Below are 23,976 nucleotides of genomic sequence, written 5' to 3'. Positions count from 1 at the left end.
TACGGTGCGGATGTTCTCCAGAAATGTCTTTGTCATTCTTTTTTGGTGTGGGTTCACAGTGTGGCGCATATTTGTAACGTAACAGTGTTAAAGTTGTTTTATACGGCCACCGTCAGTGTAAGCTGTGTGGCTGTTGAGCAAGTATGCCTTGCTGTCTCCTCCGTGTGCAAGTAAAAGCAACATATAACATGTGGCCAGCTGGCACGCTGTTTGTAAATGCTATAGAGAACAATTAATGCAGTGCCATAAGTAATTAGAGTAAAAATAGGATAATATTTGCCCTGGGAGATTTCTAAGAGAGGCAGTCTCCTGGGAAAAATCGGGGGGGTCGTTAAGTACACTGGGAAAACCGGGAGGGTCGGCAAGTATGCAGCTGAGCCGCATCAGAGTGGTCAAAGAGCTGCATGCGGCTCCGGAGCTGCGGGTTGCCGACCCCTGGCCTAGTACATACTCTCGCATCACGTAACTTGCGTAAGCGATGCCGTCTTGCTCCTCCCCGTGCGTACCCTCCCGCCGATCCTGTGAATAGTGAGTCAGCTTGTTTACAACATACATTTCTGGGGTTTCCTGTCCGGCGAAAGCAAAAAAAAACCTACAAGCTCCTTTATAGAAACAATAGAGCAAATCGAAGGGCTTTTAATTGAGGAAATTCGCAAATATTAGCATTTATACGAGACTTCTTCGCCAAACTACAAAGATTACCCCGACTCGTTCAGGGGTTGCACAGCTCACCTTGGCAAACATCTTCTCTTCCGGTTTCGAAGTAATGTATAAATTAAAAGTGACCGTCGTTTCAATAGGTTCCAGCTCCAATGGATGTCGCTTCAGACGCCATTGTTTACTACAACCAGGACTACACACAGGAAGCTCTCTTTGAGGAAGCGAGTCTACAAGAGAATTGCAAGTCCCACGCCAGCTCCGGCAGAAGAGCTATAAAGGAACCAGAAGGCACACAAGCTACGTGATGCGAGAGTACATTCCAGCCTTTAGACCTCAACTGGAGTAGCATTTTGCGATTCAGTCCCTATTTCTTGTAGTCCTCCTCCAGTTTTAGCTTCTCGGCGTTATTGAGGAAGGTGGCGTCGCCGCTCGCTTGCACTTTATCGAAGAAGTTGAAATCGGCCACGTAGCGGCCGCTGGGGGTGCTGAAGAGCACAGGCTTGAACTCGTAGCCCCACAGAATCTCCTGGGGGATGTAGGACGTGCGGCTCTGGCACGTGGCGGCGGTGGACTCCATGGTGGCGTTGAGGGTCACCAGCAGCTCGAAGTCTCGACTCTGCAGGTTGTCGGCGGTCAAGTCCGCCAGCGGGCTGCGCTCGTCCAGGACGTGGTAGAAGGTGAGCGGCAGGATGAGGAAGGGGCACTCGCTGCTAGAGTCCATGAAGAAGTCCAGCGAGGTTTGGTGCACCTGAGTCTTCTCGCCCTCCTGGGTGACGTTGGAGTGCAGGATCTTCCCTGTGACCTGGCACTGGATGAGCAGGCTCTTCCTCATGTTGGCCACCCTCACCATCAGGCACAGCTGGCCCTGGCGGCGGCACACCACCGCCGACTGGCTGAACTTGATGGTCTCCGCCCGCTTCTTGGGCCGGGCCAGCTTGGCCAGGAAGGCTCCGGTGACGAAGATCTCGGCCAGACCCGTGATGACCAGCTGGGCCACCAGCGTGAAGATGGCCAGCGGGCAGTCCTCCGTGATGTAGCGGAAGCCGTACCCTATGGTGGTCTGCGATTCCAGCGAGAAAAGGAAGGCGCCGGTGAAGGTCTTGACGTTCTCCAGACACGGCGTGTGGTTGGAGGGCAGCGTGGCCTCCAAGTCCCCGTTGCCCATGCTGATGAAGTAGAAGAGCACGCCGAAGATGAACCATGTCATGACGAAGGTGGAGGCGAACAGAGTGAGCTTGTAGCGCCACTTCATGTCCACCACCGTGGTCCAGATGTCGTGGAGGTACAGCTTCACCATGCCCTCCACGTTGTCGATGTGGACCTGGTTGTGCCCGTCTTTGGATACGATCCTCCGCCGCACCTTGCTGACCGCCATCACGCTGCTTGTCTCAGAGGGACCGCCCACTTTCACTTCTGCATCGTCCAAGCACTGACTGACTGACCAAAGACCAACAAGAAGACCACGTGAGTCCAGACCACAGCCAGCGTCTTATTAAGTCATTAATAATAATGTTAGTGGCAATAGTATTGATATTATCATTCATATTATTGGTATGGCAATGCTGAACAGAGGGAGGGAAAAAGAAAGTATTGCAACATTAATAAAATAAGTCACTCGAGCTTGAGAAGATAATTATTCATATTTAGTTGAAGTTCAAAAATAAGCTTTTCCAACTGCTTAAATATTTTTAAAAAAGTTGAATCGTTATGAACGTGAAGGATAACAGTAAAATGTCATTTGATGTAATTATCAGTCACTTTTTTTCTTCATAATATAAACATGTAAAATATACTTTTTTAAATTCCATTAAATTTTTTTGCAATTACTATGATTTTTTTTTGTAATGAACACAATAAGCAAGGCAGCATACTTAAAATGTGACTTTTATTTCACTTGTTTTTTAAATTATTTGGAAAGTGATAAACTTGATTTATATTATTATAATAATGATAACGTAGTAGCTACAAAATACTTTCTCTGTCATATTGACCTTTTTGTGCTTTTTAAATTGTCCATTTTATTTAAAAATATATATTTTTTTATCATCATGAATATTGATAGAGCAGTTTCTCTTGAAGTATTTACTGTATATGTCTACAGTATATCACAGCTTTATCCTCCATTTGAACAAATATGATTCTTTTTAACGCTACAAGAATAATTTCTCTTCCAAAGTCACTGACAAGGTCATTAGAGGACAACCACACTATAGTATAGAATAGAATAAAAGCACCTATAAAAATACACCGTCTAGAATAAAAACAAAGAACCTATAAAAGACACCATCTCTGGAATAGAATAAAAAGCACCATGTCTAGAATAGAATAACCCATAAAAGGGCAATGTGGCTAGAATAGAATAAAAACACCTATAAAAGGACACAAAGTCTACAATAGAATATAATAAAAACATATACAAATGACACTATTGAACATAATATAGAATAAAAACCTCTATAAAAGACACTAAGTCTAGAATAATATAGAATAAAAACACATCGACACTATTGAATAGAATGGAATAAAAAACCCTATAAAAGACACTATGTCTAGAATAGAATAGAATAAAAAACTCATATAAACGACTCTATTGAATAGAATACAATAGAATAAAAACCCTAGAAAAGACACTATGTCTAGGATAGAACACAAGCACCTATAAAAAGACAGGAATAATTTGTCTTCTGACATCACTAACAAGGTCGTTAGAGGACAACCACACTATAGTATAGATAGTATAGAATAGAATAAAAGTACCTATAAAAATACACTGTCTAGAATAAAAATAAATAATTCAGCAAAGACAATATGTCTAGATTAGAATACAAGCACCCATAAAAGATACTATAAAATAGAATAGAATAAAAACACCTATAACAGACACTGTTTAGAATAAAATAAAAGCACCTATAAAAAGACACTAGGTCTAGAATAGAATAGAATACAAGCACTTATAAAAGACACCATGTCTAGTATATAATAGAATAAAAGCACCTATAAAAGACATAATAGAACAGAATAGAATAAAAACACCTATAAAAGACACTATGTCTAGAATACAATAGAATAAAAGCACCTATAAAATACATTATAGAATAGAATAGAATAAAAATACCTTTAAAAGACACTATGTCTAGAATAGAATAGAATAAAAGCACCTATGAAAGACATAATAGAACAGAATAGAATAAAAGCACCTATAAAATACATTATAGAATAGAATAAAAATACCTTTAAAAGACACTATCACTAGAATATAATAAAATAAAAGCACATATACAAGACATAGAATAGAATTGAATAAAAGCACCTATAAAAGACATTATATAATAGAATAGAATAAAAGCACCTATAAAAGACATTATATAATAGAATAGAATAAAAGCACCTATAAAAGACATTATAGAACAGAATAGAATAAAAGCACCTATAAAAGACACTATAGAATATAATATAATAAAAACACCTATAAAAGACACTATCACTAGAATAGAATAGAATAAAAGCACCTATAAAAGACAATATAGACTAGAATATAATAAAATAAAAGCGCCTATAAAAGACACTATAAAATAGAATAAAAACACCTATAAAAGACACACCTTAGAATAGAATAGAATAAAAACACCTATAAAAGACACTATGTCTAGAATAGAATAAAAGCGCCTATAAAAGACTATAGAATAGAATAAAAGCACCTATAAAAGACACTGTCTAGAATAGAATATAATAAAAGCGCCTATAAAAGACACTATAAAATAGAATAAAAGCACCTATAAAAGACACACCATAGAATAGAATAGAATAAAAACACCTATAAAAGACACTATGTCTAGAATAGAATAAAAGCGCCTATAAAAGACTATAGAATAGAATAAAAGCACCTATACACTAGAGTATATCTAGAATAGAATATAGGATGTATAGAAAGACATTCATAAAAAATAAAGCATAAAATAGCAGATGTATAGAAAGACATTTATTAAAACAGGTGTGTGTGTGTATGTATTATATATATATATATATATATATATATATATATATATATATATATATATATAATATATATATATATATATATATAATATATATATATATATATATATATATATATATATATAGTATATATATATATATATATATATGTGATGTGATGTGATGTGTCATCTTCTTACCTACTCTCAGGTGGTTTGCTGTTGTCCACCACAGTGCACCCGTAGAAGACTTCAGGTCTTGTTTGTGTTAAGTGAACTTTAGCACACAAGAATTTGAAGTAGACTGTGGATGTGTTGAATATGAGGACAGACTCATTGAAGCCCCGCCCCTCACGCACCTGTCCGCTAGTGCCTCAAGTCTTGTTGCTGCTTCTTTTACGTCTGTTGTCGCTTGACACACTCGCCCAGATTTATGGAGCCAATTGTTCTCTGAAGGTCACCTGTGTTCCGTTTGGCACTAGCGAAGAAGAAGGTTGCACAGAAAGATCGCAGGGGCGGGGGGTGGGGGCGCTGGAGCCTATCCCAGCTGCACTCGGGCGAAAGGCGTGGTACACCCTGGACAAGTCGCCAACACAGATAGACCACATTCACACACTAGGCACCATTTAGTGTTGCCAAGCAACCTATCACCTGGTGCATGTCTTTGGAGGTGGGAGTACCCGGAGGGAACCCACAAAAAGAAAGACCCAGGATCTTCTTATTGCGAGGCATACACACACTAACCCCTGTTTTCACCGTGATAACCATAGAACAGGAAATAGCACTTGTGTTTTTTTAACACAAAAAGTAGCAATATTAAAAATACTTAATTGGAAATCAATGATGTGCACAAATGGATTCATTACCAAGCCCGCGTATACGTAAGTTGCATGTCATGAGACACACTCCATTTTGTGTCTATCTACGTTTCAGTTTGACTTTGACCTGGTTGCGTTATAAAGGGGAGAACATTTTCTCACATGCCAGGACAAGAGAATATGTTACAATGTTATCAAATGGTGGCGGCATTTTGGCCCCGGAACAGACGGTGTGTGTTCCCCTTCCTTTCCTATGTTTCCTAAAAGTCTTAAGAACCAATACTAGATCTTAGATGAGGCTCGGTATGCAGGAAGTTGTTACTTTATCACCTTCAGGCTTTGTTATTAACTGTATTGTTATTGCACACATTCCTTTAGGCTAGGCGTGTGTGTGTGTGTGTGTGTGTGTGTGTGTGTGTGTGTGTGTGTGTGTGTGTGTGTGTGTGTGTGTGTGTGTGTGTGTGTGTGTGTGTGTGTGTGTGTGTGTGTGTGTGTGTGTGTGTGTGTGTGTGTGTGTGGTGTGGTGTGTGTGCACTTGTCTCACCGTCCTTGTGTGGACATACACTTGATAAACCACCCTTTCTGTGAGGATCTTTTGACTTGTGAGGACATTTGCTTGGTCCTCACAACTACAGAAGTAAAATACTTTTTTACTTTGTGTGTTTTGCATTCTGAAGTGAGGTTGCAACTAGGGATGTCTGATAAATGTTTTAAAATGTAATATCGGAAATTATTGGTATCGGTTTTTTTTATTATCGGTATCGTTTTGTTTTTTTTTGTTTGTTTTTTTGTTTTTTTATTTTTTTTATTAATTAACATAAAAAAACACAAGATACACTTACTCGTGCACCAACCCAAAAAAACCTCCCTCCCCCATTTACACTCATTCACACAAAAGAGTTGTTTCTTTCTGTTATAAATATTCTGGTTCCTACATTATATATCAATATATATCAATAAAGTCTGCAAGGGATACAGTCCGTAAGCACACATGATTGTGCGTGCTGCTGCTCCACTAATAGTACTAACCTTTAACAGTTAATTTTACTCATTTTCATTCATTACTAGTTTCTATGTAACTGTTTTTATATTGTTTTACTTTCTTTATTATTCAAGAATGTTTTTTAAATTTATTTCTTATTTTGTTAATTTTTTTAAAAAGTACCTTATCTTCACCATACCTGGTTGTCCAAATTAGGCATAATAATGTGTTAATTCCACGACTGTATATATCGGTTGATATCGGTATCGGTAATTAAAGAGTTGGACAATATCGGAATATCGGATATGGGCAAAAAGCCATTATCGGACATCCCTAGTTGCAACTCTTTACTCCCATCTAGGGCTAGATATATATTTTTTCATCATTCTAGCTATAGTGGAAAGGGGGGCCCTCACAACCTACTAACCAAACGTGGGTCCACACAAAGTAGGCAAGACATGTATGTGTGTGTGTGTGTCTTCTGGCAATGCTTGCTTAATGGGGACATCGCTCTGTTTACACAGTCACCTTTAGGGGACCTCTGACGGTATGGGGACAAAAAAACAGGTCCCCAACCACCGGGCCACGGCCCGGTACCGGTCCGCACAAGAAATAAAAAATAAAAAAATAATTAAAAAAATAAATAAAGATAAAAAAATGTTTTTTTAATTAAATCAACATAAGTTAAAGTTAAAGTTAAAGTACCAATGATTGTCACACACACACTAGGTGTGGTGAAATTTGTCCTCTGCATTTGAACCCATCCCCTTGCTCACCCCCTGGGAGGAGAGGGGAGCAGTGGGCAGCAGCGGTGCCGCGCCCGGAATCATTTTTGGTGATTTAACCCCCAATTCCAACCCTTGATGCTGAGTGCCTAGCAGGGAGGTAATGGTCCCATTTTTATAGTCTTTGGTAATGACTCGGCCGGTGTTTAAACTCACAACCTACCGATCTCAGGGCGGACACTCTAACCACTAAAAAACACAAGATACACTTACAATTAGTGCACCAACCCAAAAAACCTCCCTCCCCCATTTACACTCATTCACACAAAAGGGTTGTTTCTCTCTGTTATTAATATCCCCCCCCCTCCCCCCTAGTCCGTGGACAAATTTTCAAGCGTGACCGGTCCGCAGTTACAAAAAGTTGGGGACCACTGTCCTAAAGGAAACCTTTTTTCAATGGATAGTCAGATCATTCTGAATAGAGATGTCCGAATAAGATGTCGAAAATCGTTAATGATATCGGAAATTGTTTTTTTTTGTTTTTGTTTTTGTTTTTTATTAAATCCAGATACGCTTACAATTAGTGCACCAACCCAAAAAAAACCTCCCTCCCCATTTAAACTCACCATTCACACAAAAGGGTTCTTCTTTCATTATATTTCTAATATATGTTTCTACATTATATATCAATATATATCAAGACAGTCCTGCAAGGATACAGTCCGTAAGCACACATGATTGTGCGTGCTGCTGGTCCACTAATAGTACTAACCTTTAACACTTCATTTTACTCATTTTCATTCATTACTAGTTTCTATGTAACTGTTTTTATATTGTTGTACTTTCTTTTTTATTCAAGAAAATGTTTTTAATTCATTTATCTTATTTTACAATTTTTTTAAAAAGTACCTTATCTTCACCATACCTGGTTGTCCAAATTAGGCATAATAATGTGTTAATTCCACGACTGTAATATCGGTTGATATCGGTATCGGTTGATATCGTATCGGTAATTAAAGAGTTGGACGATATCGGAATATCGGATATCGTCAAAAAGCCATTATCGGACATCCCTAATTTTAACACATTAATATATTCACAAGAAAGTACATGAAACGAGGCAAGTGAGTGTTTTGATATGCACCATGTTAAAAAAGTTAAAGTACCACTGATAGCACACACACACACACACACTAGGTGTGGTGAAATTACCCCTCTGCATTTGACCCATCCCCTTGATCCACCCTCCGGGAGTTGAGGGGAGCAGTGAGCAGCAGCGGTGGCCGCGCTCGGACCTACGGGACCTATGATGAATTCAGTCTTTTCTGACTTGTAAACAGTGTTTGAAAATTACTTTTTAAAAATCTATTAATTATAGTTACTCGTTAGTTTTGGCAAAAAAGTAATTGAATTACTAACGGAATACCTTTAATAAATGTAATTTTTTACAAAGGGGAAGTAATTGTAGCGTATCTTTAAAGGCGTCATATTATGATTTTTTAATTTTTTTATTTATTTTTTACATTTTGCACAGATGATGTGAGTGGATCTGAAACTTTGTTCACCAAGTGCCACATCAGAAACAATTTTGACCAACATTAAAGTACAGTAGCATAGTAGGCTTATGTATTCATTACAAACAAGGCGGGGGTTTCATTTAACAAGTATATTTAATAGTTGTGGCCACTGCAACATTACACAGTTTTAACAGTAACACGGTGTTGGAATGTAGGAAAATAAAACACTGTACTTTCAATCAAGTGGTTCTAGATGGAGCCCACGTACCACTAGTGGTATGAGTGCCACGGTTGAGAATCCGGACCGTTTTTGAGCCGCCTTCTGACTATCTCTTCAGGATGCGTCGTTTTTGTGGAAGTTCCTTTTTACGTGCCTCCACTTTGAAAACATCCTGTCCCCACCACCTTTGTTTGAGTTTTTAGCGCTTCCATAGCGAGTCTACTGACAGATGTAAGTTAGCACTGTAAGTAAAGGCAACAGCGGAGGATGCATGTGCATGAACAAGCCAGTCTGCCCCACAACAAGAGGATAGAGAAAAGGAGTTTATTGACAGCGTCAAACTACAATGACTAATATGACATCTATCACATTGTTGTAAGTAATATATGACATCGATTACGTTGTTGTATGTAATATATAACATCTATTACGTTGTTGTATGTAATATATGACATTATGTTGGATGTGATATATGACATCTATTACGTTGTTGTATGTAATATATGACATCTATTACGTTGTTGTATGTAATATATGACATTATGTTGGATGTGATATATGGCATCTATTACATTGTTGTATGTGATATATGACATTATGTCATATATTACAAGTAGTATGTGATATATGACATTATGATGTCATATATTACAAGTAGTATGTGATATATGACATCTATTATGTTGTTGTATGCGATTGACATCTATTACGTTGTTGTACGTGATATATGACATACGGTATAGCTCGGTTGGTAGAGTGGCCGTGCCAGCAACTTGAGGGTTCCAGGTTCGATCCCCGCTTCCGCCATCCTAGTCACTGCCGTCGTGTCCTTGGGCAAGACACTTCACCCACCTGCTCCCAGTGCCACCCACACTGGTTTGAATGTGAAGTGAAGTGAAGTGAATTACATTTATATAGCGCTTTTTCTCAAATGACTCAAAGCGCTTTACATTGTGAAACCCAATATCTAAGTTACATTCAAACCAGTGTGGGTGGCACTGGGAGCAGGTGGGTAAAGTGTCTTGCCCAAGGACACAACGGCAGTGACTAGGATGGCGGAAGCGGGGATCGAACCTGCAACCCTCAAGTTGCTGGCACGGCCGCTCTACCAACCGAGCTATACCGCCCCTGTAACTTAGATATTGGGTTTCACTATGTAAAGCGCTTTGAGTCACTTGAGAAAAAGCGCTATATAAATGTAATTCACTTCACTTCACATTGTTGTATATGATATGACATCTATTACTGTTGTATGTAATATATATCATACAACAATGTAATATATGACATCTATTATGTTGTTGTATGTGAAATATGACATCTATTACATTGTTGTGACATACAACAACGTAATAGCTGTCATATATTACATTGTTGTATGTCATATATCACATACAACAACATAATCGATGTCATATCACAACAACATAATATGTCATCTATCACATACAACATAGTAATGGATGTCATATCACATACAACAACGTAACAGATGTCATATGACATCTATTACGTTGTTGTATGTGATATGTCATATGACATCTATTACGTTGTTGTATGTGATATGACATCCATTACATTGTTGTACGTGATAGATGACATATTACATTGTTGTATGTGATATATGACATCGATTACATTGTTGTATGTGATATATGACATCTATTACGTTGTTGTATGTGATATATGACATCGATTACATTGTTGTATGTGATATATGACATCTATTACGTTGTTGTATGTGATATATGACATCTATTATGTTGTATGTAATATATATCATACAACAATGTAATATGACATCTATTACGTTGTTGTAAGATACAACAACGTAATAGCTGTCATATATTACATTGTTGTATGTCATATATCACATACAACAACATAATAGATGTCATATCACAACAACATTATATATGTCATATTACATACAACAATGTTATATGTCATATATCACATACAACAACGTAATAGATGTCATATGACATCTATTACGTTGTTGTATGTGATATGACATATTACGTTGTTGTACGTGACACATGACATACAGTATATTACATTGTTGTATGGGATATGACATCTATTATGTGGTATGTAATATATATCATACAACAATGTAATATATGACAGCTATTACGTTGTTGTATATCACATACAACAACGTAATATGTGTCATATCACATTGTATGTGATATGTCACATACAACAATGTAATAGATGTCATATATTACATTGTTGTATATCATTTTTCACATACAACATAATAAATGTCATATCACAACAACATAATATGTCATATATCACATACAACAATGTGGTACATGTCATATATAACATACAACGTAATAAAAATATCTATTACGTTGTTGTATGTGATATGACACATATTACGTTGTTGTATGTGATATATGACATCGATTACAGTGTTGTATGTCATATGACATCTATCATGTTGTGATATATAACATTTAATATGTTGTATGTGATATGACATCTATTATGTTGTTGTACGTGGTATATGACATCTATTACGTTGTTATATGACATTGATTGTTATATGTGGTATATGACATCTATTATGTTGTTGTATGTGATATATGACATCTTTTATATTGTTGTATGTGATATATGACATCTATTACGTTGTTGTATGTGATATATGACATATTTTATGTTGTTGTATGTGATATATGACATCTATTATGTTGTTGTATGTGATATATGACATCTATTATGTTGTTGTATGTGATATATGACATCTATTATGTTGTTGTATGTGATATATGGCATCTATTATGTTGTTGTATGTGATATATGACATCTATTATGTTGTATGTGATATATGGCATCTATTATGTTGTTGTATGTGATATATGACATCTATTATGTTGTTGTATGTGATATATGACATCTATTATGTTGTTGTATGTGATATATGACATCTATGTGTTGGACCTATAGTGTTTGTAAAAGGGATATAGTGGACAAACAGCTCATTAGCATTAAAGACACAGACACACTAAATGGTGTGTTCATAGTCGGGTTTATTATCTAAATTTTAACACAATTGTAGGACCTATATTTAGAATGTATAAAATATAGTGTAATACTGGAAAAAACACCCACACCATTATGGTTGGAATCCTGGCAAAAATTAACATTTACATTGGTGGCCAAAGTACTTTGATGTACCTTCTCAAACTGGCTCAAGTTTCCTGATCTTCTTCTTCTTGAGGTCCCACGTTATTAACCGCCCTCTGCTGGCCGTTTGTCAAAACGCATGTCACACTACAAATTTTGATCTGAAGTCAGAGGGTGGACTGTGTGTCCTTCTGTACATCAAATATTGTAGCACTGTGGTACCTCAACTTACGAGTACCTTGCGATACGAGCCGTCTTGTTATGCTTTAAATTGCGAGCATGCCTTGAGTTACGAGTATTTCCACCGTTGGTTGGAGGAATATTTCTAACGGTTATAGGTTAGAGCATTGAAGAGTTCACATGTTGTAGTTCCAAACTAACTGACAGGAGGTTTTCGGAGTTGCCACGATCAAGACATGAATCTTAAAGTCATGTGCTCAAAAACTGTCCGGGACGGCTTCATTGAGGGTTGGCCGTGGTGGCTTTAAGGATCCCTCGCAGCACCTTGTAGTTGTTGAGGGGCTGGTTCTCCTTGGGGGAGTAGCAGGGTCCGAGCTCAGTGGCGTAGGCGAAAGGGAAGCGCAGCACCCAGAAGCTGTCGGGTGGCAACACCAAATCGGTCTGCTCGGGATGGAAAAGCGGACACGGGGACGGACCTGGCTGCACCTGCAAAGAGTTTAGGATTAATACTGATGAGTTGTTCTTTAAATGTGTTGACAACTGAGGAGTGTTGGTTTGTGTTACCTGAGGATTGAGGGTCACTTCTAGCGGAGCCTCTGGTACCACGATAAAAAGGCGCATCAGCTGAGCAAAGTGAGGCTTCACGCCGCGGCCCTGAGAGGGCGACGGGATGTACAGCGGCATGTCGGTGTTCAGCACCCTGCTGGCAGGGTCCTTGGCACCACCCGGACCAAGCACCTTCACAACCTTATCAGGACCCGAGCTGATGAAGCGTCTCCCCCTGCCATCTTCGTACTCGAACCCCACGAAGGCCCGCGCTGTATCATCCCTCCTGCGGCCCCTGCCGAGACTCCCGACGTTCCCCCGCTTGCTTACGAGGGTCTTATTGGGGACCGGCCATGAGGAGGCGCCCCCGTCCAAAGCCTCCAGGACGGCCTCCTCATCAGTGCGGGAGCGGATCACCAAGTCCCACGGCAGGAGGAAGGAAGAGCCGGGGAGGAAGCCCGGTTGTTCCAGACCCGTGTGGCAGTTGTACAACTTGGCCGGGCCCAGCTTGACCAGGGACCAGCTGGAGAACTTGGGCAGCAAGCCCTTAGGGCAACCCGAGTGCATCATACCTGGGAGGTACTCCACAGTGGAGGGCTGGCGGTCCGCGAGGCTCGGGCGCTTCTGCTGGACTTGGCTTTCAGCTGCCTCCCCGTCGCCGTAAGGACCCAGACTGTCTGTGGACTGGCCCAGGCTGAGAGCCAAGCTCAGGCTGGTGTCTCCGGGAGTGTGGCTCTGGGCAGTGCTAGGCTCCCTCAGCCGGTCTGCGTCACCGGCCCCGGACGCTTCGTTAGCGGGGCGCTGGACCTGGTTGCTGGCTGGGGCTGGGTCGGGAGTACTCGGCTGGAAGATGGGAAAGTTGATCCTCTCCAGCTTACTGCAACATTTGTCCTCCAGCAACTACAAAAGGGAACCAGGGTTAGAAGTACAAATGCAAATACGTCTTCAAGTCCTGAAAGAAGGATTCCAGACCTGGTAAAAGTCATAATTTGCTGCCTGTATGTCAAATGGATCCTCGCGTGGCGTCTGCTTCCTTCCACAGTTGCAGGAGGTGGTGTAGCGCCCCCTGCTGTTGTGGCTAAGAATGGGCGGGTTGTGATCCACGTCCGTCTTCTCCCCTGCAGACATCACAGGTAAATAAAAGAAAAATGTGTCCTCGGTCTAAGATGCTCACCTGGCTGCGGCAGAAGGTGGAACTTATGTACGCAGTGTTGGTCGGAGAGACTTCGCTCCTCACACAGTTGGTGTCCGTTGCTCCAGAACTTATAGCAGTCCTCGTGAAGCTGCAGGGCGTAGCGCTGGAACGCCACGCCGCGGGCGTGCTGGCTGTAGACCCGAAGCGCCTGCGTCAGCTGGTTCTTGTGTACGGTGGTGGTGTAGTTGTGGGGTAGGTTGGACTGGTAGGCGCTGTGGGCCAAAGGCAGCGCCTTCTGGCATCGGTTCTCTGAAAACTTGGTGTCCGCGTCCAGGAAAGCGTCCAGCACCTTCAGCTGGCTCTGCACTTTCGCCGCCATCTCCACGTCGTCCTCCTCCTCGGCGCCGCCCACGAGGACTTGGTGGAGTCTTAAGGCGACCTGGGCCCACTTGCAGTAGGTCGGCAGCTCAAAGTGCGAGGGCTGAGGGTTGCGTCCGACGCTGTCGTCAAAGCCTTTCTTGGTCAACACCAACTCCACGTGCTGCCACAGGAACTCCTTCAAGCTACAGTCCACCAGCTGACCGCCCGCCGACGCCCCAAACAGGTCCACGCCAGAGCCAGATTGGCGGACCAAGCGCCGCATCTGCTGGTACCGCCTAGGCCCGGTCAGCTGCGTGCTGGAATCCTGCTCGCACAGGATGCAGTTGGACCGCAGCTGGCCCAACAGGGAGCCCACGGGGTCCTCGTCGGCGGACGGCACCACGTAGACAAACGCCTGGTTGGCGGGCACGGTGAACAGGCAGTTGCTGCTCTGATTGGTCAGGACTCGACTTTTGCGGAAGATGCGGTAGATTTGGTCCTCCAGGGCGTGCTGCAGGCGCCTCCTGGGGGAGTGCTTCTTCGGCTTGTCGGAGCTAGAACCTGACTCGGAACCGTTTGACACCTTAAAAGGAACAAAATCATAACAGGTTTGTTTAATATATACTGTATCTATACTAGGGACGTGCCGATCAGTATCAGACAATTTTCTTGAAAAAGAATCTGATTGCTATTGTTGATTAAAGCCAATCACAAACACTGATCCCCTCTGGCTGACACTGTACCCATTCTTAGTCCCCCGGCTGACAAGCGGCTAGCAGCTAGCTGTGTATCTACATACACAGTGTGGAGCCGCTCCCCTACGCTAATAATAATCACCTCTGTTACGGCAAATAAGCTGCAGTGCTTACCATCTTAATCACTGGAGGACGAGGCTAAACGTGTTACACAACAGAAGAAAATTAGCGGAAAATTTGACGGGCCTGCTACCTGTGCCCTGGACCTCTGGTCGGGGGTCGCCGGAAGCCGCCGTACTTTGAAGATGGCGCAGAGTGTCAGAATCCGTGAGTTTTAGGTGCGTCGGTTGAGCTGGGCGGGGTTTGGTGGTAGCGGGGGTGTATAATGTAGCCCGGAAGAGTTAGGGATGCATGGGATTCTGGGTATTTGTTCTGTTGTGTTTATGTTGTGTTACGGTGCAGATGTTCTCTCGAAATCTGTTTGTCATTCTTGTTCGGTGTGGGTTCACAGTGTGGCGCATATTAGTAAGAGTGTTAAAGTTGTTTATATCGCCACCGTCAGTATAACCTGTATGGCTGTGGACCAAGTATGCCTTGCTGTCACTTACGTGTGCAATCAGAAGCTGCATACAACAAGTACCAGGTCTGACATGCTGGTTATAGATGGCGCTAAATGCCGGGTCATCACGGTACGCCCTTATTATTATTACTGTTTGGGTGAAAATCAGCAGACATTCGAGAGAGAAGTGAACATGAATATCGCGAGAGTTGGCAAGTATGACCCGGTAAAATTGCGAGGGTTGACGCTGTCAAGCGCCAATCATATAAAACTCGCGGGCCGCACTAACATAACATTTTCATATTAAGGTGCGGGCCCGGTGTTTGAAACCCTTGGTTTATACATAGCACAAAGCAAAAAGAAACTTTGTATGCAGTGTTATTTCATTATAAAATTCAAAAGAGTTTTGTGGCTCCCATTGTTTTTTATAATTTGTGAAACTGGTCAAAATGGCTCTTTGAGTGGTAAAGGTTGCCGACCCCTGGTCTAGTCTCTTACGTGAATGAGCTAAATAATATCATTTGATATTTTACGGTAATGTGTTAATAATCTCACACATAAGTCGCTCCTGAGTATAAGTCGCACCCCCGGCCAAACTATGAAAAAAAAATGCGATTTATAGTCCGAAAAATACGGTAAATATCTTGTCTTTGCAGTCTATTCAATTGAATAAAAGTTGAAAAGGATTTGCAAATCATTGTATTCTGTTTTTGCTTACCATTTACACAACGTGCCAACTTCACCGGTTTTGTGTGTGTGTGTGTGTATATATATATTAGGGCTGCAACAACTAATCGATTAAAATCAATTATTAAAATAGTTGCCGATTAATTTAGTCATCGATTCGTTGGATCTATGCTATGCACATAGGTTTTTTTTTTAATAATTTTTTTTTTTAAATAAACCTTTATTTATAAACTGCAACATTTACAAACAGCTGAGAAACAATAATCAAAATAAGTATGGTGCCAGTATGCTGTTTTTTTTCAATAAAATACTGGATAGGATAGAAATGTAGTTTGTCTCTTTTATCCGATTATTAATTGATTAATCGAAGTAATAATCGACAGATTAATCGATTATCAAATTAATCGTTAGTTGCAGCCCTAATATATATATATATATATATATATATATATATATATATATATATAAATTAGATTATCCAAAAAAATAGTGCTCAATACCGTGGTAGAGCGCAATCATCAGGAGATTTTAATCTCCTGATGATTGAGGAAACCCCTCATGAAACAGGCCTGTAGAGATGAAGTAGTCTTGTGATTTTTTTCCACACATACATACATACATATATACGAGCATTTATCGGCCGATAATATCGGCAGGCCGATATTATCGGCCGATAAATGCTTTAAAATGTAATATCGGAAATTATCGATATCGTTTTTTTTATTATCGGTACAGGTTTTTTTATTTTTTATTTTTTATTAAATCAACATAAAAAACACAAGATACACTTACAATTAGTGCACCAACCCAAAAAACCTCCCTCCCCCATTTACACTCATTCACACCAAAGGGTTGTTTCTTTCTGTTATTAATATTCTGGTTCCTACATTATATATCAATATATATCAATACAGTCTGCAAGGGATACAGTCCGTAAGCACACATGATTGTGCGTGCTGCTGGTCCACTAATAGTACTAACCTTTAACAGTTAATTTTACTCATTTTCATTAATTACTAATTTCTATTTAACTGTTTTTATATTGTTTTACTTTCTTTTTTATTCAAGAAAATGTTTTTAATTTATTTATATTATTTAATTTTTTCTAAAAAAGGTCCTTATCTTCACCATACCTGGTTGTCCTAATAAGGCATAATAATGTGTTAATTCCACTACTGCATATATCGGTATCGGTTGATGTCGGTATCGGTTGATATCGGTATCGGTCATTAAAGAGTTGGACAATATCGGGATATCGGATATCCCTATATATATATATATATATATATAGTGTTAATACTGAACCTTGAGAGTTCCGTTCATCTGGAAGATGAAGAGAAGTCTTGGAGGACATGGCCGACAGTTCAACTTCCACTCTTTTGACACCGGGCAGTCCTTGATGGCCGCCCGGATAAGAGGCAGCACCTTCTGCCGCAGGGCGTCCAAAGCTCGGAAGAGTCGGTCGTAGGTGACATCGAAGGTGTGGTTTGGGTGGACGAGCAGGAGGACATGGCACACGGAGAACATGTACAGCAGGTGGAGGCAGTGCTGCCTATCCAGACCCTTCCAGACGTCGTGCGAGTCGGCGTGACCGGCCCCCGCGCTCAGAGTCCGGCAGGCCCGCAGCAGCTGGCCGCTGTCGCACACGGAAGTGAGCAGCAGGTACAAGACTCGGTTGTCCTGGCTGTAGAAAGCCTGAATGCCGCCGCCATCATCCGGCCCGCCGAACACCGAGAAGATGTGCTTGTCCGCCACGTTGTTGACCAGCGACTCTTTCAGCGCGCCCACCTGCATGTTGCTTTTCCCGAAGATGCCCACCACGCACAAGCCGTCGTCCCGGTGCTCGGCGTCCTCTAACACGGCGGCTCGCAGGAGCGCCTCCATGCTCGCAGCCGTCGTGGCCATGTTGGCTTCCTTCATCTTGGACCCAGAAAGAACACAAGCAGGGGAATCAAAATAGTGACGTACCGTCTGTACATCCGGGTTCTCAAAGTAAAATGTCCGATTGGATACACCATAGAAAGTTCCTCCCCATTTACATAATATGTAATACACTTTTTTTTAAATCTCATAATCATGACTTTTTATGTCATAATTACGGGTTTCTTATGTCATAATTTCGATTTTTTTTAATGTCATGATTTCCATTTGTGTTTTTATCTCATAACATGACTTTTTATGTCATAATTACGGGTTTTTATGTCATAATTTCGATTTTTTTTCTAATGTCATGATTTCGATTTTAGTTTTTATCTCATAATCATGACTTTTTATGTCAAAATTACGGGTTTTTATGTCATAATTTCGAAAAAAATTTCTGATGTCATGATTTTGATTTGTGTTTTTATTTAATAATCATGACTTTTTATGTCATAATTACGGGTTTCTTATGTCATAATTTCGATTTTTTTTCTAATGTCATGATTTCGATTTTTGTTTTTATCTCAGAATCATGACTTTTTATGTCATAATCATGGGTTTTTTATGTCATAATTTCGATTTTTTTTTCTAATGTCATGATTTCGATGTTTGTTTTTATCTCATAATCATGACTTTTTATGTCATAATTACGGGTTTTTATGTCATAATTTCGATTGTTTTCTAATTTCATGATTTCGATTTGTGTTAATCTCATAATCATGACTTTTTATGTCATAATTATGGGTTTCTTATGTCATAATTTCGATTTTTTTCTAATGTCATGATTTCGATTTGTTTTTATCCCATAATGACTTTTTATGTCATAATTACGGGTTTTTATGTCATAATTTCGATTTTTTTTCTAATGTCATGATTTCGATTTGTGTTTTTATCTCATAATCATGACTTTTTATGTCATAATTACAGGTTTTTATGTCATAATTTCGATTTTTTTTTTTCTAATGTCATGATTTCGATTTGTGTTTTTTATCTCATAATCATGACTTTTATGTCATAATTACGGGTCATTCACCAGTCTTACTTGTTTCACATCGTTTTTTTCCCTTTCACTTTATTTATTTTTTATTTTTTTCCACATTTGTTTCTCTCTCCCCCTCCCACAGTTCACAAGTCCAGTCTAGCATAGGATTCAATGTGTCACAACATCAAGCGTCATTACGTAACATCCGGTCGGGGACTTCCTGTATGCTATATCAAAATAAAGGCATAACAGATAACACCGCAATAATTTCGATTTTTTATTTATATTAATGTCATAATTTCGATGTGTGTTTTCATCTCATAATCATGACTTTTTATGTCATAATTACGGGTTTCTTATGTCATAATTTCGATTTTTTTTTCTAATGTCATAATTTCGATGTGTGTTTTTATCTCATAATTATGACTTTTTAATCTCAGAATTAATACTTGTTTTACCTCATAATTTCGATTTTTAATCTCATAATTATTGCTCATAATTTCGATCCATCATATTTTTTTAAATCTCATAATTATGACTTTCTTAATACAATTTCTACTTTTTATTTTATGACTTTTTATCTCATAATTTCGAGGCATCTCATATTTTTTTTAAATCTCATAATTATGACTTTCTTAATATAATTTCTACTGTTTATTTTATGACTTTTTATTATAATTTCGACTTTCTTATCTCATAATTTCGATTTTTTTTTTAATGTCACCATTTCAGATTTGTATCTCATAATTATGACTTTATTCTCATAATTTCCTATTTTTATTGCAAAATTTCGACTTTTTGTCTCTTATTTCATAATTTTTTATTGTAATACCACAATAATAACTTTATATCTCATAATTACGACTTTTTATCTCATAGGTATGACTTTTCTAATAATTACCAAATTTTAGCTCTTGATTGCAACTTTCTATCTCATAATTTCTCATTTTTATCTCATAATTTCTCATTTTTATCCCATAAATATGACTTTTGTATCTCATAATTTAGTTTTTTTTCATCGCATAATTTATGTTTTCATTTTATAATTTCGATTTACAGTACCTTATCATTTCGATTTATTTTATAATTTCAACTTTTTATCTCGGTGTATCCTGCCTTCTGCCCGAATGCAGCTGGGATACGCTCCAGCCACCCGGGCCATACTGAGAGGGATAAGCGGTACAAAATGGATGGAGTAACTTTTTATCTCAGAATTATGGCTCTCTTTTCACATAATTTAGACTTTTTTTAATCTCTTACAATTACAACATTTTAGCTTATAATTTCCGATTTTTGTCACATAATTACGACTTTTTATATCATAATTATGACGTTCTTATCTCATAATTTCTACCTTTTATATCATAATTATGAAAGAATGTAAAAATGGGACCTGTTACCCCCCTGCTTGGCACTCAGCATCAAGGGTTGGAATTGGGGGTTAAATCACAAAAATGATTCCCGGGCGCGGCCACCGCTGCTGCTCACTGCTCCCCTCACCTCCCAGGGGGTGATCAAGGGTGATGGGTCAAATGCATAGGATAATTTCACCGCACCTAGTGTGTGTGTTCAAGTCATTGGCACTTTAACTTAACTTTTTATCTCATAATTACAACTTTATATCATAATGATGACTTTTTATCTCACAATTACGACCTTTTTAATCTCATAATTATGACTTTCTTATCTCATTATTACTACTTTTGTAAAAAAACATCTCATAAATATAACTTTTTATGTCATAATTTCGTTTTATTTCTTGTAATTTAGTCAAAGTCAAAAGTAAAAGTCAGCTTTATTGTCAAACAACTGTTTGTACAGGACATACAGGTGGACGAAATTACGTTCCTCTCACATCCACGGTGTCTATAAATATAAAGTGTAAAAGAAGAATAAAAAAGACAACAATTTAAACAGTCGCATGAGGGGGGGGAAAAATATACAGGGGAAGAAGATATTACCAGAATATCTATAATATCTATCTATTGTATATACAGTATTGCAACGTAAGTATTCAAGTATTTAGATGGGAGTGCAAAGTGCAATGTAAACAGTGTAAACAGTTAAAACAGTTAGCAGCATTTTGAGTCCGGAGTAAAGTGGCTAAGTGATAGATGGTGTGTGTGTGTGTGTGTGTGTGTGTGTGTGTGTGTGTGTGTGTGGGTGAGTGGGGGGGGGGGGGGTGGGGTGTAGTGTCTCAGTTCACAGTTCAGTTCAGATCAGATTGCAGGGCAGAGTGAGAAGGGGGGGGGGGCCGGGAGAGAGTTCAGCTTCCTGACAGCCTGATGGATGAAGCTGTCTCTCAGCCTACAGCTTCGAGCTCGGAGGCTTCTCAGTCGTCTGCCGGATGGCAGCAGTCTGAAGAAGCCGTGTGAGGGGTGTGTGATGTCGCCTGCCACGCGGAGTGCTTTGCGTGACAGGCGTGTGTTGTAAATGTCCTGGAGGGAGGGGAGGGGGGCACCGACGATCTTCTCAGCTGCCCTAACTGTGCGCTGCAGCGTCCTGCGGCAGGACGCCGTGCAGCCTCCGTACCACACAGTTATGCAGCTGGTCAGGATGCTCTCAATGACGCCCCGGTAGAAGGAGTGCATGATGGAGGCTGAGGCTTTTGCTCTTCGCAGTTTGCGGAGGAAGTAGAGGCGCTGTTGAGCCCTCTTGGCCAGTGATGCAGTGTTGGTTTTCCAGGAGAGGTCATCTGTGATGTGCACACCCAGGTATTTGGTGCTGCTCACTCTCTCCACCACCGCACCGTTGATGGTCAGAGGAGGGTGCTGGGTGTGCGCTCTCCTGAAGTCCACAACAATCTCCCTTGTTTTCTCTACATTGAGAGAGAGATTGTTGTCACCGCACCATGTGGCCAGTTGGCTCACCTCGTCTCTGTAGCCGGTCTCATCGTTATTGTGGATGAGACCTACCACAGTTGTGTCGTCCGCAAACTTGACGAAGAGGTTGGTGCTGTGCTTCGGCGTGCAGTCGTGGGTCAGCAGGGTGAAGAGAAGGGGGCTCAGCACACATCCTTGAGGGGCCCCTGTGTTCATGATGATGGTGCTGGATGTGTACCTGCCGACCCGGACTGCCTGTGGTCTCCCAGTCAGGAAGTCCAGCAGCCAGTTGCACAGCGACGTGTTCAGCCCCAGCCGGTCCAGTTTGTGAATCAGCTGCTGTGGGATGATGGTGTTAAATTTAGATTGTTGTCTCATCATTTCTAGTTTTCATCTCAGACTTATGACTTGTCTCGTAATTTTTACTTTTTATCTTGTAATGTCCTATTGTTATATCACCATTTCCCGTTTTTAGACTTAGACAAACTTTATTGATCCACAAGGGAAATTGTTTCACACAGTAGCTCAGTTTCAAAGGATGGAAAGGATAATGCAGGTATAAAGTAGACTAAAAATGTACCATAGTAGCAATATAAAAGATATTTGATGTTCAAACTCATAAACTTTATTTTATTTTGGCAAATAATAATTAACTTAGAATTTCATGGCTGCAACACGTGCCAAAGTAGTTGGGAAAGGGCATGTTCACCACTGTGTTACATGGCCTTTCCTTTTAACAACACTCAGTAAACGTTTGGGAACTGAGGAGACCAATTTTTGAAGCTTCTCAGGTGGAATTCTTTCCCATTCTTGCTTGATGTACAGCTTAAGTTGTTCAACAGTCCGGGGGTCTCCCTTGTGCTATTTTAGGCTTCATAATGCGCCACACATTTTCAATGGGAGACAGGTCTGGACTACAGGCAGGCCAGTCTAGTACCCGCACTCTTTTACTATGAAGCCACGTTGATGTAACATGTGGCTTGGCATTGTCTTGCTGAAATAAGCAGGGGCGTCCATGGTAACGTTGCTTGGATGGCAACATATGTTGCTCCAAAACCTGTATGTACCTTTCAGCATTAATGGCGCCTTCACAGATGTGTAAGTTACCCATGTCTTGGGCACTAATACACCCCCATACCATCACACATGCTGGCTTTTCAACTTTGCGCCTAGAACAATCCGGATGGTTCTTTTCCTTTTTGGTCCAGAGGACACGACGTCCACAATTTCCAAAAACAATTTGAAATGTGGACTCATCAGACCACAGAACACTTTTCCACTTTGTATCAGTCCATCTTAGATGAGCTCAGGCCAAGCGAAGCCGACGGCGTTTCTGGGTGTTGTTGATAAACGGTTTTCGCCTTGCATAGGAGAGTTTTAACTTGCACTTACAGATGTAGCGACCAACTGTAGTTACTGACAGTGGGTTTCTGAAGTGTTCCTGAGCCCATGTGGTGATATCCTTTACACACTGATGTCGCTTGTTGATGCAGTACAGCCTGAGGGATCGAAGGTCACGGGCTTAGCTGCTTAGGTGCAGTGATTTCTCCAGATTCTCTGAACCCTTTGATGATATTACGGAGCGTAGATGGTGAAATCCCTAAATTCCTTGCAATAGCTGGTTGAGAAAGGTTTTTCTTAAACTGTTCAACAATTTGCTCACGCATTTGTTGACAAAGTGGTGACCCTCGCCCCATCCTTGTTTGTGAATGACTGAGCATTTCATGGAATCTACTTTTATACCCAATCATGGCACCCACCTGTTCCCAATTTGCCTGCACACCTGTGGGATGTTCCAAATAAGTGTTTGATGAGCATTCCTCAACTTTATCAGTATTTATTGCCACCTTTCCAACTTCTTTGTCACGTGTTGCTGGCATCAAATTCTAAAGTTAATGATTATTTGCAACAACAAAAAAAAGTTGATCAGTTTGAACATCAAATATGTTGTCTTTGTAGCATATTCAACTGAATATGGGTTGAAAATTATTTGCAAATCATTGTATTCCGTTTATATTTACATCGAACACAATTTCCCAACTCATATGGAAAC

General features: G+C 40.1%; 2 protein-coding genes across 2 annotated transcripts; both read right to left on the bottom strand.

The window, feature by feature from the left end:
• Nucleotides 1-156: 156 nt before the first annotated feature.
• kcnj15 (potassium inwardly rectifying channel subfamily J member 15) lies at nt 157-5,232 on the bottom strand. Its single transcript, XM_062049078.1, has 2 exons — nt 4,994-5,232; nt 157-2,093 (listed from the first exon to the last, which is right to left on the bottom strand). The coding sequence occupies exon 2, from the start codon at nt 2,033-2,035 to the stop codon at nt 1,025-1,027; it is 1,011 nt and encodes a 336-aa protein (XP_061905062.1). The 5' UTR covers nt 2,036-2,093; nt 4,994-5,232; the 3' UTR covers nt 157-1,024.
• Nucleotides 5,233-11,927: 6,695 nt separating this feature from the next.
• Nucleotides 11,928-18,197, bottom strand: smg8 (SMG8 nonsense mediated mRNA decay factor). Its single transcript, XM_062049076.1, has 5 exons — nt 17,505-18,197; nt 13,938-14,841; nt 13,736-13,881; nt 12,782-13,663; nt 11,928-12,703 (listed from the first exon to the last, which is right to left on the bottom strand). Exons 1-5 carry the CDS (start codon nt 18,117-18,119, stop codon nt 12,497-12,499), a joined length of 2,754 nt encoding a protein of 917 aa, XP_061905060.1. The 5' UTR covers nt 18,120-18,197; the 3' UTR covers nt 11,928-12,496.
• Nucleotides 18,198-23,976: the final 5,779 nt, after the last annotated feature.

Source organism: Entelurus aequoreus, linkage group LG05, assembly GCF_033978785.1.
Source record: "Entelurus aequoreus isolate RoL-2023_Sb linkage group LG05, RoL_Eaeq_v1.1, whole genome shotgun sequence".
In the NCBI taxonomy this organism is placed as follows: domain Eukaryota; kingdom Metazoa; phylum Chordata; class Actinopteri; order Syngnathiformes; family Syngnathidae; genus Entelurus; species Entelurus aequoreus.
Note: the sequence above shows the minus strand (reverse complement) of the source record. Positions and strands in the feature narration are given on the sequence as shown.

Coding starts and splice junctions, on each gene's coding strand:
- kcnj15 (XM_062049078.1), bottom strand. CDS start 2,035: ATGGCGGTCAGCAAGGTGCGGCGGAGGATCGTATCCAAAGACGGGCAC.
- smg8 (XM_062049076.1), bottom strand. CDS start 18,119: ATGAAGGAAGCCAACATGGCCACGACGGCTGCGAGCATGGAGGCGCTC. Junction 14,842..17,504: donor AGATGAACGGAACTCTCAAG/GTTCAGTATTAA, acceptor GTTCCTTTTAAG/GTGTCAAACGGTTCCGAGTC. Junction 13,664..13,735: donor CAAATTATGACTTTTACCAG/GTCTGGAATCCT, acceptor TCCCTTTTGTAG/TTGCTGGAGGACAAATGTTG.